This window comes from Python bivittatus, unplaced genomic scaffold (genome assembly GCF_059951505.1).
Source record: "Python bivittatus isolate LINGU-HERP-01145 unplaced genomic scaffold, Pbiv_v1 ctg000530_np1212, whole genome shotgun sequence".
Taxonomy (NCBI): domain Eukaryota; kingdom Metazoa; phylum Chordata; class Lepidosauria; order Squamata; family Pythonidae; genus Python; species Python bivittatus.
In genome coordinates this window covers 6,761,351-6,777,392 of record NW_028277085.1, presented here as the reverse complement: position 1 = coordinate 6,777,392, position 16,042 = coordinate 6,761,351, and the positions used below count along the sequence as shown (strand labels likewise).

The 16,042-nt window shown below is 37.3% G+C and overlaps 1 protein-coding gene across 5 annotated transcripts in view; it reads left to right on the top strand.

Annotated features, from left to right (window-relative positions):
• Positions 1–16,042, top strand: part of MYO9A (myosin IXA) — a 108,549-nt gene that overhangs the window by 11,720 nt on the left and 80,787 nt on the right. For all 5 annotated transcript variants that reach the window (XM_088148509.1, XM_088148508.1, XM_088148507.1 and 2 more), the window contains exon 2: positions 14,408–15,321. In XM_088148509.1, coding sequence (XP_088004635.1) covers positions 14,479–15,321 — 843 coding nt within the window. In that variant the 5' untranslated portion in view covers positions 14,408–14,478. The remainder of the gene's footprint in view (positions 1–14,407; positions 15,322–16,042) is intronic.

Sequence of the window (16,042 nt, the reverse complement as noted above, 5' to 3'; positions counted from 1 at the left end):
TGCTGATCCTCCTGGAGGAAAGAGTTTTTTGTCCTCATCACTATTTCAAAGACAGGGATCTCTTTGCTTGTTAATGTCCAGTCACATGCAGAAATAACCATTTGTGAGCTCTTGTCAAAGTGAGAATGTGATTGAAAGTTTGAGATCGGAAGATTTTTTTTTTAAAAATGACCCTGTCTGATTTCTAAATCAGATATATTCAACTAAAATACTTATAACCTGTCTCGTCATGTTTAAAGCAACATTAGGAACCCTGCAGAAACATTGTCAGAATACCCCCCATTCATCATTCCTAATCAACAGCTGGGTATAAGCAAATTACAGGGTCTGATCAATTTTCTTTTGGAAATTTTAAAAGGTAGCATCCACAGTTAATACTTTTAAAGCATCCAGGGAACTATAAGTCAGAACTAATGCCTTTGCATAGTTATTTGGCAGAAAGCAGAAGGTAGAATTGTGAGTAAACATGCTGATTTGAAGAATTCACATTGCTGCCTTTGTTATTGCATGCTAGAGCACTTTCTAACCCCGGGTAACCCAGCAACACTGCTTCTTCTTGTCACCATCTCCTGTTTTCCAGAAACCCTTGAGAAAAACTGCTGCTAAAAATTGCTAAGGAACATGTGTAGGTTTACAGTATGGGTTATGTTATAGCTTGATAAAATCAAATTTGCAGGAACCCTTTAATTCATGCTGCTGATCATGTCTTTTGTGCATACCAACTTGCCCCCTTCCCTTTTTGGACGGTGTTACTAGAGCTGCCTGCCTTGTCTTATCTTTTCTAATTGGTGTATCTCACTATTAAAAATATTCAGTGGTTTTTAGAGATGTGATGAAATGCTGTTCTGGATGCCAATCCCACAGATGTGACATTTAAGTCTGTCTGCACCAAGCTGGGTAGCATTCCATAAAAGCATGAATTTTGTTGCTAACTTATGTTAGACTTACTTTGAGTTTCTATTACAAAATAGATAACATCAGTTTTTGCAGATTGCAGTGCAATGCATCTAAAGGTTCTATCTTTTTTGCTAGCATTCTTGTAACTTGGAAGCATTTTAAATGCAGCAGGAGGAACACAAACAGAAGTGCAAGTAGCTGCGGTTTAGCTACAGTGGCAACTTCTTAAATCCATTTTAGGTAGATTGCTTTCCAAAAGTATATCTAAACAATGAGGCTTAGTGTTTAAAAAAATCCCTCACATTTAAACTGCATCACTTTGAAGATGACCTCAAATTATGAGGTCTGGTTGCAGACATTCTTTTTTCATGATCACAGAAGTTGGGCATCCTAATGGGAACACATTTTGATCCTGAATATTGCTAACTGTTTATCACCAAACATAACAATTTATCCCCTTCAAGCTAATTTTCTTGTTGTTATTGTTGTTGGGCAAAAGGAATAAAAAATGTCCAATGTAAGGCTGTGTTGTCTTGTTATGGAAAGAGTTAATAATTATCTTTAGCATATCATTTTTAGCATAACACATTCTTTTAACATTCTTAACCATTATTCAGTTCTGCAGGTTTATGCTCAATTTTTTAAATGTAAATGTGGGCCTCTCATTTTCTATTCTGTTTTATCTTCTTCCCAACTTTTTTGTGGGCAGTAAAATTAGATTTATTTTTGTAAATTCCAAATATCTTTTATTCTATTTTAAGAATTCTTAGCTGGGTTCACTGAATTCCAGAAACTGAAAGAATGGATGATACTTTGTGTTTCTGTTTGTTAGAATTGCTGCAGTTGGTTCTTCTTGTCTTCTGGGGATATGATAGTTCAGAGCTTTCCTTGCTACCTGGCAGAGCAATTCCTTGTGTTTATATAATTGACTTGTGAAGCTTTATTACCTTGCATTGGTCGATTTGAAATGTTGGCATTATAAGAATATTGTTTATAGAATTGATAAGTTGTTGCTCCATTTGTTATCCACATGATGATCTGTGTCTATCCAAACAATAATTTTTAAGCCAGAGCACCTTACTGATTTCCTTGGGGCATAATTGCGTCATTCTGTCTGTAAAGGAACCAAACACTTGACCCACTTGAAATGATAAATATTCCTGCTGTTTTTGAGAACAGAAAAGAGGTGAATCAGATTATTGCTTTGCTAAGAGTTCTAACAGATTGCTAATGTATCTCTTGACATGACAAGGAGTTGCACCTTATAATTTTACATTATTTTATGCTAGTAATTGACTGTAATTAATTAAGGAGTTATTGCATAAATATTGGTCAGCTAAAGGAGCCATTGAATTGATAGCTAATATTCCCTTCCCCCTTGTATCTACCTCTTTATCTTTGATTTAGCTTAGCTTGATATATTGATATGCATTGATATATTTAGATATATTCAAATAAATAAAAAATGACAACTAAGAAGAATATGATACTAACAGACATTCACTACTCTCACCTTGTGCCCAGCATCAGTCATCCACCAAGATGATCTGTGTAAAACCATATTTGGAACAATGCAGATAGCTGGCCTGATGCAAGAAAACTGGACTAGCAACTCCATCTCTCATGGAACTTGTAGCTGTCAGGCTAAAAACAAATCCATACAAAGACAAATAAGGATGGGAAGGTAAAGATAAAAGGGTATGTTTTTAAAAGATGTACAAATCAGCGCTGGGGTCCAATGTACTATAAAAGGGGTGTTAGTTCACAGAACAGGTTCCACCATAGATAAGCGCCATCTTGATATTAATGATAGTCAGCCAGCTGCAGCTTGGACAGCAAGACTCCAGGTGTCTGAGAGGACAGATTTAATCAAAGATTAGATCAGGTTACCCTTTTCAGTAACCTAATCCTACAGTACTTAAGGCTCTATATACTAATACCACATATTTGGCAAATGGTAGCAAAGTGGCAAACAGCACCCCAGTCATTCTCCTAGGCTTTGTTTTCTGCAATAATTGTAGCATCCAGACCAGTCTCAGGGCAACTCAAGGCAGAGTACATTTCAGTAATCCAATGTTGAGTTAACGGATATATGGATAAATGTGGCCAAGCTGTCATTTTCCAGGAATGAGCATAGCTGACGTACCAGATTCAGCTGGTAGTAAGTCCTACCTGCTGAGCCATAAAGAATCCATAATGGATTCCAGCAGCAGTGATGGGTTCAGGAGCATGCCCAGACTACAAATCTCTCTCTTCAGAAAGTGCAGTATCATCCAAAGCACACCGCTCCTCTAGTGTTCGTCTGTTATGGCGGTTCAGTCTCAGTTTATTGTCTCTTATCCAATTCAGGTTCATCTTGCAACAAAGACAAAACACACCCACACCCACACAGGCGCAAACACCTTACAAAGCTCAAAAAAGAAATTTAAAATTTTGAAAAAGCATTGAAAATTGAGTTGCTCTTTTGAAATTGCAAATTGGTCACTGCTGGGCAGGATTCATATAAAATTCTGGCAACTGGAGTACCAAAGTGGAGGAGGAGGAATTTCTGGTGGTCTTTTGGTATCTGATGTGACCCAGAGATGCTTGTTTATATATATTAAAGAACACAGCAGAGCATTCATGTGCACACAGCCTGAAGACAAGCTAACTGTATAACTATAGGTGTAGCTGTCACTTCACACTTGATTTTTGGCTGAATTTGGAAAACTCATCCACCTTTATTTAAGTTAATCTGCCGGAATTCAAGAATCCTCTTTTTTATTTTGTAACTATTAAAGAACATGGTAGTCTCTATCCAGATTTCATTTTAAATAATTAGTGGCTATGTTTGTAATGCCAATGTATAGCTGAGATATTTTATATCAGCACCAGGAACTTTTCATGCAAGGCGTAAATAAGGCTTTGTTTCAGAGATAAAGATCAAGCTGGATTAAAATGTATAACGTGTGGCTGTTCTGTTTGCAATAATGTAAACTATGTCACCCATGTGTTCTTGCTACTCTGAAAGTATGTGGAGTATGTGACACACAAACACACAAATGTATGTAGCAGGGAAACTGAACAGAGGGCAGTCTTTGAACACATCTAGTTCAACTAGGAAATTGCATTTAAAATCTGTATTTGTATTTAATTGCATGTTATCTGTATAAATAATATACACTACCTCAGACTGGTTTGGTGGGAATAAAACAGGGAATTCTTTCACTTCCCTTCTTAGTTACTCAGGTTCTTAAAGCAGAATGACAACCAATATAAATGGCTGTATGCAGATGATAGCTTTTGAACATCAACTTTGAAATTGGCAGGGTAGAACTGTCAGTGCTTGTTAGGTATACATGCATTCAATAAACAGTTGTTAGGCCTCTTCATTAAAAAAAGGTCCTTTTAACTTGGGCAGAACAGATTAGACCACTTTTTTAAAATGCGCAAAGTAGAAAATACGCTGAAATTTATTTTGCTACAGGGCTCATTTGCAGTTGAGCTGTTGACTTACTGCTGTAGTCCTACTTTAATGTAGCCATCTATATAAATGGGGATTTGTTTGCACCTTTTCTTAATGTCCATTCCTGTCTTGTCGGAAAACTTCCACCTTGTGTTATCAAACTCTTCTGAGCAACAACACCCACACTGTCTGCAGCTCAGATTTTTCTTCATAGCCATATGGTCCTGCTATGCTTCTTTGCCTGCCAAGCTTTTTCCACCATTTGTGCTGTTATTACTTTTCTCTCCCCACCCCCACCCCCCAAAAAAGATACTGGTGTACAGACTGATTATCTCACTACAAAAGGCTTTCCCCAGAACATTGAGAGGGGATTATGGTTCTTTCATATATAAGTTATATGTTGTAACTTGGACTGCTGCAGGAGGCAGATTAAGCCTTCTTGCTGACCCCAGGTTGCAGTTTTCTCTTTCCAGAGGACACATTTACCTCTTGTTGCCCTCACTACCAATTCTTCTGTCTCCCCTCTGTACCTCCTTCGAGCTTCTGGCTTATGCATTGGGCTTTGGGGAAAGAGAGAAACAAATTTCACACATCCATGCTGAAGTATGAAGCATGAAGAAAGGGAGCAACAGCAGCTGCTGTCCCTTCTGTTTTCTTTATCAAACTTGGAGACAAGTGAGTTCATTTCTGTCTTGAGAAAGAAAAATGCTGGAGTCTTCACCTCATTTCGCATGATGGAAACACTTGGAAAAATGCCTCAGCAGATAGCCTTAAGGTGAAGTTGATCTGAGAGCAGTGTACCTACTTAGCAACCTGTATGTGTTGCTTCATTTTGTGTGGCTATTGATGGGCATATTTTTGGGTTAATTATCTGAGCTGCGTGCATGGTTTTATTTGTAGCATGAAAATAAGCCTTCAACCTTACTGTAGTTTTGGCTGCCAATCTTATCAGAAGACCTTCAGAGTTCACACTGACACTGACAAATACCCAAGTAGTCAAGCGTCCAATTGAGGCTGAGAGGTAGCATCTGCCCTATGACTGACCCATTACTAGTGGACTGTGACAGAACAGGCTGCCCATTGAATGGATGGCTTGTTTGGTGCTTTCCCCTCTGGCAGTTGCCTGCTGTGTCAAATGCTGCTCGCCTGAGGTTTCTAATTCAGCCAGTGAAATGGAGAAAATGTAATTTAAAAAAACCAGTAGGCTATATTTCTTAGCATCTGATCTTTACCACCATGGCATTTACATAATACACTTGCTTTGCCTTAAGGAAAAACAGAGCTAATTTGGGGTTGGGGGTGGTTAAAGATCGAATCACCACTATTATGCTTTCATATGTTCCAGAAGTATAATTAGCAAGGGTTAAGCTTGTGAATAATAAATACCTTAGAACAAATATGATCACAGTGGTCTTAAAGACAAATTCTAGACCATCTTGAGTTGTCTTAGAATGTACAAATGATTACAAAAACATGAGTGCGTATTTTGTATTTTTGGAACAATCTATCATCTGAGATAGCACTGGCATTTATATCATTTCATTGATTTAATTTGCTTATTGTATAAACGAGATCACCAGTGAAGAGTCTTAATTGTGTCCATCTAGCAGTTCTAGTTATTAGTGTTTCATCTGAGAAATATTTCATTTTCCTCAATTTATTTAAACATTTCTTTCCTGTCCTCTGAACATGGCTTATGAAGTACTTTTCTCACTTATTTTCCTAGCCCTTTCTCCTGTGTTCTTATATTGTCCTTCTAATCCTCATTTCTTTTTATTCCATTCTTACCTGTTAAGAATGTTAAGATCTGTAAATATTTTGTTTTAGATATGCCTTGCCTTGTTGAACAGTCTGTCAAAAGAAGAAAAAATAACTTTATATGAGAAATTATTGCTTCCTGCTGCTGAATAGCTTCTGCGTGAAACTTAGTTTCTGATCATATGCTCTTCATTCGTTTAAAAATGTGCAAGGATTTTTCTTAAGGCCAACTTGCTCTTCAGTTTTGCAAGGAAAAAAAAATTGACACCTAGTTTTTTCCCCCCTATTCATAATAGCAGGTGTCATAAAAAACACTATCCTGGTATCTATTTCTCAGCATTGGAGTCAAACCAAAAGAAATATATATGTTTGTATGGGAGCAGCAGCAACATAGTGGATGATTCTCTAAGATATTTCTTCTCCTTTGCCATACGAGGTAATTAATATTTTTGAGACTGAGACAGAGTACTGCCGATAATTCTCAGTGTAAACTTGCTTAAAAATAAGCACAGCAATGTGTTGCTTGAGTCTTTCAAGAGATGAGGTTATAAGCTGTATGGAAAAAGAACATTGCCACTGTGCTAAGTCAAGCCTCGATGGATTTGCAACACAGTTGTAAGTTACAAAAAGTGTACTGTTTTATTCCCCCTTCAGTAAATGTATTTCGTAATTAATGTGTATTAGTGCACAAAATACTTATTCAAGATGTTCCTCTGTAAATGTAACCAAAAAAAGCAGTGACAGCATATTATTTGAATGAAATTACATTGGGGGGAGGGGGGAGGAAATGCCTGAATTTAGATACACTTTGCTTTGCTAAATAGTGTAGCAAACATATGACAGGAAGCATATGACTTTCAGAATTACATATACACACACACAGTATGGATGGTTTCTCAAGAACACATGATGAAGAGGAAATTAAACCACCCTCAAGTAAGGTCAATGTATAAGACTGAAGATAAAGGGTTCCCTTCATAGGATAGGAAACAACCTTAAAACCTGCTTAATTAGAAAAAGCGGATTAACCCTTTCCTGGTGACCAGAAAGGCACTTCGTGGTAAATCCAACTATCAGTCTATGGCACACATTGACATCATCATGGATTGACTGTATTGCTGAACAGATTATTATGTACTAGACAACCCTGTGACCTGTTGGGTCATCCTTTGAGAGAAAGATGACCAGAATCTATAGATAGGTAGTCCCAGTTTAAGAACGAGTTCTGTTCCCAAGGTCTGTCCTTAAGTTGAATTTGTATGTAAGCTGGAACAATATTATTGTACAATATTGTATAAGTAGTATTGTGTAATGAACTCAAACCATTGTGTATTTAACTTGAATCATTGTGTATTTAAGTTGAACTTTGCTACAATAGGCTCCATTCTTAACTATGGGTTGTCTGTAACCTGAGCATGCTTAACCCTGGGACTATCTGTACTATTAAAACTCCTACTGTGTTTATCCGTTTGTCTGTCTGTATCCTCATGTTAGCTCAAATGGTGGATTATACCATAACAATTTTTGAATCAAGGTGCCTAAAACCCACTAAGTTAAAGAATGTGTAAAAAATCTGGGACCCATTACTCCTGTGGAATTGAAAGGAATTGTGAGGAATATTCTAGGCATCTGGTGGATAAAGTTGCTTGGAACTGCTCAGAGTTACACTCTGACTGGGCAGGTTCTGTTAAGTTGGCCAAAATACGGGCTTGCTCTATTACCTAGAAAGTGTTTGGTCCTGTTGACTCCTGAGGAAGTGTACAGGATCCTCAGGACAGTTAGTCTGGCCACCTGCTTATTAGATCCATGTCCCTTCTAGTTGATTAAGGGAGATAATGTGGTTGGATTCGTTCAATGGTAAATTCATTCTTGAGAAAGGGGAGTGATTCCACTTGCCTTGAGGGGAGACAGTAGTGCACCCCTTCCTCAAGAAGGCATTGCTGGACTCAACAGTTTTGGATAATTTTCATCCAGATAAATTTCTTTTTGGGTAAGATTATTGAGAAAGTGGGCAGACTACAGTTCCAGAGGGCTCTGGAAGAAGCAGATTACCTGAATTCATTTCAGTCAAGTTTCAGGCCAGGGTATAGCATGGAGGCAGCATTGATCACACTTGTTGATTAACTTTGATGAAGCCAGGATGGGTGCAACCATCCTGGTTCTTTTTAATCTCGCATCAGCTTTCAATACCATTAATCATGGTATCCTTCTGGACCGACTACAGTGTTTGGGAATGGGAGACACAATTTTGAAGTGTTTCTCCTTTCTCATGGCCAGTTCTGGTCAATTTTCTAAGTGGGGAGAGGTCCAGCTTGAAGCTTTTGGCTTGCAGTGTGCCTCAGGACTCAATATCTCACCCCTACTGTTTAACATCTATATCCAACTGCCAGGTGAGGTCATTCATTGACATGGAGTCAGGTATCATCAGGTCTGCATGAGGATGAACAGGCTCAAACTCACCCCTGATAAGACTGGTTCTTCCAGTGCCAGAGTTTCTCCATCTTTGCTTCTCTATGAGGTGGTACCTCCCCATACAGAACCAGTGAGCAATTTGGGGATCCTCTTGCTGAAAAAGCAGGTGGTAGCTGTAGTCAGGGAGACCTTTGCACAGATTCATCTGGTGTGGCATTATTTTATTCACTTGTCTGTTTATTAGATTTATATCATGATCTTCCTCCCAGAAATTAAGACCATATATGTTGCATTTACTCTGTTGGGTAGGTTGAACTGAGAGAGTGACTAGCTCCAATGTCATCCAATGAGTTTCTGTGACTAAAGTTGAACTAGAACATCAGTGTCCACAGTCTTAGCCCAAAGCCTTAACTAATTTACCATATTGGTATTTCACTGGAATTAGGAACATTTCTGTTTCCTCATTCTCATACTTTTGAAGCAGGGATATATGAGAAACACACTGCAAATGTGAATGCATTATTTCAGTGCTTCACCTATTGTTACTTATTATTTAAATAGCAGAAATAGTTCATGTTAAATGAGTATAGAAGTTCTGCAGCAACTAGATGTATGAGCAATTCTGCAAAAAACTCATGAGAAAAGGAGCACTTGTTACCTTTTGTAACCCTGGAAATACTTCCTAGTTGATAGGTGTTTCTTAAAGGATAGGTCCAAAGGAGACAGAAAACTGCAAATTCTAAAGGAGAAGTTGTGGGTTTCCTTTTTTTTTAATAGTGTGCTTATGCATATCAGGAAGTGGAATAAATCCAGACTTGTCAGTATGCAGGACATGTGATTTAGTTTCAGTTGATATAATTCTAATATAAAGTAATTTCCCTTATCCACCATTTTGAGGTGGGAAGGAAATGAAGGCAGCCGCTCTTTAAAGCTGAGGAAAGTACAGGAAATAAAACAAAGATTCCTATTGGTATTGTGATAATGGCCGTAAATTGAAAAGGAGTGCTTCAGGACTTTTGCGTGCTGTTGTTCAAACTATTCTGATACCTCATTCTGTGATGTTGCCTTAATTACAGTATATGTTTAGAATCCTTTCATAATGCAGCTCCTTCAGTTCTTACGGAGTTTCTCACCTCTGTTCTTTCTCCAAAAAAGGGCAAGTTGTATTTCAGCCATTTTGGGAAAGCTAAAGAGGGTTTAATAGGTAGCCTCAGAACTTGCCTTGGCACTGATGTATTCCTGCACTTCAATCAGTAATTGTAAAGGATGATTGCTGTTGTCAATGTACCTTGAAAAAAATTGCAAAATTACTGGGAAAGGAAATTGAAAATTCCATCTCTTCTGTGTTCATGACATGACTGTGCCTAGTTTGCATGATCAGGATATCTGCTGCAACCCTTACCTCTTCCTGTGCTAGGTGTGATTCCTCAACCACCAAAAGTCTGCCCATTTCTTCTTTTAGATAAGTTTAGAATTGCATTGCAAGAAGCAGCAATAAAAATAGAATGATGGAAGGTGTAAGGATACTTCTGAAAATAGCAGTGGCTTGTTTCTTTTCCCCCACAGAATCTTAAGAATTTTGGTGGCAACAATACAGTGCAAATTTTCTACTCAGATCCTCCTTATTACTGGCTGCCATTAGCAGGATAATTTATTGTATGATATTGTGTTGCACAATATATTTCATTAGACATTACAAGAACTATATAGTGGGCTGCTGGTTTAGATAGTTACCACCAGTTGTTGAGACCAAGGTTTTAATCAAGTTATCCATCAGGTTATTTTGGAGTATTTCGTATATAAAATACCTTTTTGTTTTAGCTACCTAAATAATGTTACTACAGGTAGTCCTTGACTTGCGACCATTTGTTTAATGACCATTTGAAGTTACAACGGCACTGGAAAAAGTGACTTATGACTGGTCCTCACACCTATGACCATCGCAGCATCCCTGTGAACATGTGATCAAAATTCGGGCACTTGGCAACCAGCATGTATTTATAAAGGTTGCAGCGTCCCAGAGTGACATAATCTCCATTTGTGACCTTCCCCTTCTGACAAGCAAAGTCATTGGGGGAAACCGAATTCACTTAACGACCACATGATTTGCTTAATGGCCTTGGCAAAAAAGATTGTAAAATCAGGTGTGACTCACTTAACGACATCATCACTTAGTGACAGAAGTTCCGGTCCCAATTGTGGTCATAAATTGAGGACTACCTGTAGTGAATTTGGTCACCTCACTGCTATACTAAGCACAAGGTCATTTCAAAGAACCAGTTCTGATATAGGTTCTTCAGGGACTTACATGGTTTATCTCCTTTAATTATGAAAAAGTGAACTGTCCATATATTTTCATTGCCCTCTTCCTGTTCCCTGACCATTGCCAATGCATAAAATAACCTCATCTTCTCCTCCCAATCCTAATTTTACATAGAGACTTTAGTAAACTGTTTTGAAATCTTATCAACGTGCTTGTTGACACTCTCAAAACCCATCACAGTTAAGATAGTAGGATATAATCTTGCGAAGCCTTGCCGATTTGTTTTTTTGACCAAGGCTTGTCCCTCTGTTACCAGCTTACTCAGAACAGATATTAAGTGTCCCGTAATATTCCCATTGAATATGTTTTTTGTTAAATTATGTTTCTGTGAGTGCTTTTTACTCATCTGTTTCAGAGGGACATGTTACAATATGTATTTTGGTTAGAAGTTTACCCAGTTCACATTTGATTTATTTTAGAACTCTGGTATGGAGTGTTCAGGCATTCTTAATAAATCTATGCAAGGATGAATATCTATGATCCACCGAAATACAGTTAAGATTAAAGCCATTCAGCTTTTTTACAATATATTTCTCCTAGTAATATTTTAATTCCTGTGTCATTCAGTGATTCAATATGACAACAGTTGAATTCACTGAATTTTTAGAACCAAGCACTGATTCCCACATAGTGGCTTAGAGGCTTTCAAAGCAGAGAAGCAAGGTATAAATCAAATAAATTCCAAATTCAATTCCTGTCATCATCAGTTGAAAAGGACCTGGTACCAGATTATGAGTGAGATGTCTACCTGGGCTCCTGAAGAATTATTACCAAATGGGCTATGTTAAATTGGTTCAGTTCAGCATGTCATTGTAATAAAACATTCCATTGCCTTGAAATACTTAATTCAGTTAAAAGTAAAATACTCATTTGATGCACGAGCAATAAATAGCATGCATGCCATTTAAGCAGTTGTGTTGTATATGTATTTGTTAGTGGTGTGGGAAGCAGGACATTGCTATTCCTGTTGGGCTGCATATAAAGACTTCCTGTTTGGGATCTTGCAAGTTTGCCTCTCTAGCCATTTGTTTCTAGTTTGGTTTTGCTTTACAGGGTCGCATTGCTCCAGAGAATGCTCTGACTTATTAGACACTTCAGTGAGCCCCTAGATGTATTTGGGCTCATGCACAAATGCCTACTTACTTGATCCTTAAAGACTAGGGCACTAACTGACTTTCTGAGATCTCTATTTCATGTTAGTGGAAGAAGAAATTCAGAAATAACCTAAACATAACTACTTGTGTGCATGTCTGACTAGAGTTGAACATTAATATTATTTCATTCCATTTCATTCAGCCTTAATATTGATTGTGATATGATTCCCTAGGTTATTTTACTGGGTAGAGGATTGAAAATGTTAAGGATGTAACAGACATCAGTATTTCCATAGAATTTAATAACTAAACTGAAAAGCATCCATTGCAATCTGAATGGTCTTTCCAGATTGTCAGTGAGAAGTGTTCCCTTTCGTAGAAAGCCTGCTTAATTAGCTCACATGCTACCTATTTAAAAGTGTGGGGGGTGCTGCAAAGGGAGAATCACTGCAGCGTTCACTGAGAATATATCAAAAGCATTACTATTCTTTTGCATTACTTGAACAAACAAGATGTTAAGTCCCTCTCTACTTTGTGCACTGCTTTGGAGTTGTGGATACCTTATTAGAGGTAATGAATAAAATAGAGGCTTTTATTGTATCCAAAGTTAAAATATTTGCCTCTGATCTGTGCTAAATTTTTATGATTCAAGCACTGGCTCCTTACAACTTTTGTGGTGGGGAATAACTTGATTTCCTGTCTGACTATAGCCCCTACACACATACCTTTGCCTAAGCTAATTCATGAAATCATGGTCCCACCACTAGTCATGATAGGGTCCCTGCCTTAAATGTTGTTACAGGGTGAGGCCTAAAGCCAGTAGCTTGCAAATAGTTTTTAAAACTATCCATTTTGATCAATAAGTTCTGTCAGTGCAAGATCATATGCAGCGTGGGCAGGTCTGCAGGCAGGCTGGCACCAGTTCAGTCTGATTGAATTTCCTTCTCCTCTCTCTGTGTATGATGTGTTTCCAGGGTGTGAGAGCAAACTTTGATAGGGCTGACTAAAATATGCCAAGTTTCCTGTCTTCATGATTCTCTGTGTCATGTTCTTTTGTGTTGTAATAATTCTATGATAGGGACATTAGGAGACTGCCATAATATACAGAGTCTTGCCTCAGATGCATTGTGAAGGTTAAATTCAAAGTTTCTGGGCAATAACTCCTCATGGGAAATAGATTTCAGGGAAGTTTCATATTGTGACTGTATGTAAAAATATAATGGGTATGTGTATTGGATATACATTTCTTCTTAATAGGCATGCTGTGGAGGTGAAGTATAAGCAAACAAAGATAGCAGTTGTTACTGGAACATCACTACTGTATATGAATACATGAATACATGAATAGGTAATTCACAGTGAATGTAAAAAAATAATTCCCTCAGAATAATTTATGAATAAATTAGAATAAAGCTGGATTTTTTTCCATCACCAAATTGATGTTTGAAAGAAATATGTTCTCTGTTGGCACAACTATAGTTAAAAGTGTTTTGGCCTATATAACATTTATTTGGATGCCTGTAACTTCTAAGCATTAATTTGGCCCTTATCACACTATAGAACTTCAACATATTATTGAGGGTAGAATGAAAAATAAGTTGATCAGACCCTGCGTCTCATCATAATGGTCTGCTAAATAATTGCCTCTTTCCAATTTCTCCTCTCTAGAAACAGAACATGTACTTTCCATATACTTTCCACTTCTCTCCCAACTGTTTAAAAAAATCTGGTTCTGGAAGAGAATTTTATAATTGGCATCTGATAATCCAGATAAGAACCCTCAAAAAGGTGTTCGTATGGATAATGGGTTTAACCAGGAGTATGACAGTTGCTGACCTACAATATTGAAAATTTTGAGATCACACTGAGAAGATCTCATATACCAGTCAGACATTTTAAAATATTCAAGTTTGCTGTTATGTCATGCATGCAAATACTGTATTCTGTTTTTGATGTAACTAAGAATTTGTCTTGCTCTTTTAGATCCATTAGCAACTACCAAAGGAAATGCAGTACCGAATGTTTGAGTCATTTTATCAAAACCTCTTAAAGTATGAATATATCCTTTAACTATTCTTCAAATACAATCAGTTGTGCATGCATCAGAAGCTTATTCACACTGAAATCTAAAAATAAATTATATTTTTAAATTGGAGCTGAAGAAGTTGAATTGCAAATGCCAAAATGTTCAGTTATTTAAAATCATATTCTCTATAAAGTGATATAAGTGGACAATAAAAACTTATCTTAAAAATGAAGTTAATTTCACTGATTCTCATTAGGTTTTAATGTCTTTACTACTTTCCAAAAAATCTCAGAGAAAATTGACATTGCTCTTTGGGAGAATGACAGTTTATATTTTAACAATGGTTGCAGAGTTGTTTGAAACATTGAGTACTTTGGTTTGGCTTTGGAAAAATATTGCTCTGTAAATACTCAGTATCCCTAAAATGTTTTTTTTTTTTTTTTTTATTGTAGCACTGACGCCATGATTTCTTATCTAGCCATGTTAAAGATGGATTGCTGTTACTGATGGGAAGAAGTCCAATATGAGTGGAAATGATACTGGAGGAAGAAGACGCTTTGAAGACACAGAGCACACACTACACATATACCCTGGGAGCATTGCCGAAGGGACCATTTATTGTCCTGTTATTGCACGAAAAACATCTACTGCTGCTGAGGTGATAGACTCTCTGATTAACAAATTACAGTTGGACAAAACAAAATGCTATGTCTTGGCAGAAGTGAAGGAATTTGGTGGGGAGGAATGGATCCTCAACCCCACAGATTCCCCTGTCCAACGCATGATGCTGTGGCCACGTATGGCCCTAGAGAACCGCTTGAGTGGAGAGGACTATCGTTTTCTTCTAAGGGAAAAGAACCTAGACGGTTCAATACATTATGCCAGTCTCCAGTCCTGGTTGCGGGTGACCGAAGAACGGCGCAGAATGATGGAACGTGGCTTCCTTCCTCAACCACAGTACAAGGATTACGATGATTTATGCGCATTGCCAGATTTGAATGAGACAACACTCTTAGAAAACCTTAGAAATCGCTTTAAACAGGAAAAAATTTACACATACGTTGGAAGCATTTTAATAGTCATTAACCCATTCAAATTTCTTCCCATTTATAACCCTAAATATGTCAAGATGTATGATAATCATCAGCTGGGGAAGCTGGAGCCCCATATTTATGCAGTGGCTGATGTAGCATATCATGCCATGCTACTGCGTCGAAAGAACCAATGTATAGTCATTTCTGGAGAAAGTGGGTCTGGGAAAACACAGAGCACAAATTTCTTGATTCATCACCTCACTGCTCTTAGCCAGAAGGGATTTGCTAGTGGAGTAGAACAAATCATTCTTGGAGCTGGACCAGTGCTGGAGGTAATATTAAAGTCATACTGTAGTTTATGATAAAGGTTTTTCTCCCCAATGTGTGGTAAAACAATTACATTTTCTAATAATCAAATCATTATTCTTTCTTGGAACAATTGATAAAACTACGCAAAGCTTTCCTACCTATTGTAAGGATTCTGCTGGTGCGATACATGTGGAAAACATTAGGTTGGAATGCACTCTTTTTTTTTTAACGCACCAAAGAACTCTGAGTAGGATCAACCATCATCCTACTCTTACATCTTTTCTGAAAACCTTTATGGATTATATTGTAGTATTGTATGTTTGTCACCCCAAACTCTAACATTGTTGTAGAAGAAAACTTAAATTTTAGAATTAGAGGATTTATCTGCATCTTTATAAGTGAAAATGCTAAATATTGTTTGAAATAATTAGGTATTATACTCCATTCTTTGATAACCTTGATTTTTAAATCTCAAGAATGACAAACCAGTACTGCTGTAAATGGGCTTTTAGTTTGTTATTAGAGTTTTATTTTTATTTTAAGGGAAAATTTATCAGGAGTTAGGCAAATAACCCATTATAAGCTTGCCTGCTTTTGGATCAGCAGAGAACTTTTCTACTTCTTTCTCCCAAGTTCAGAGGAAGTAAATAGTCTTTATTCATTTGTGGATTTTTTTCCCATTTCTTTGAAGTGCATTTTAAATGACTTGCTCCATCTTATGGAAATTATGAACAACTCTCTGAA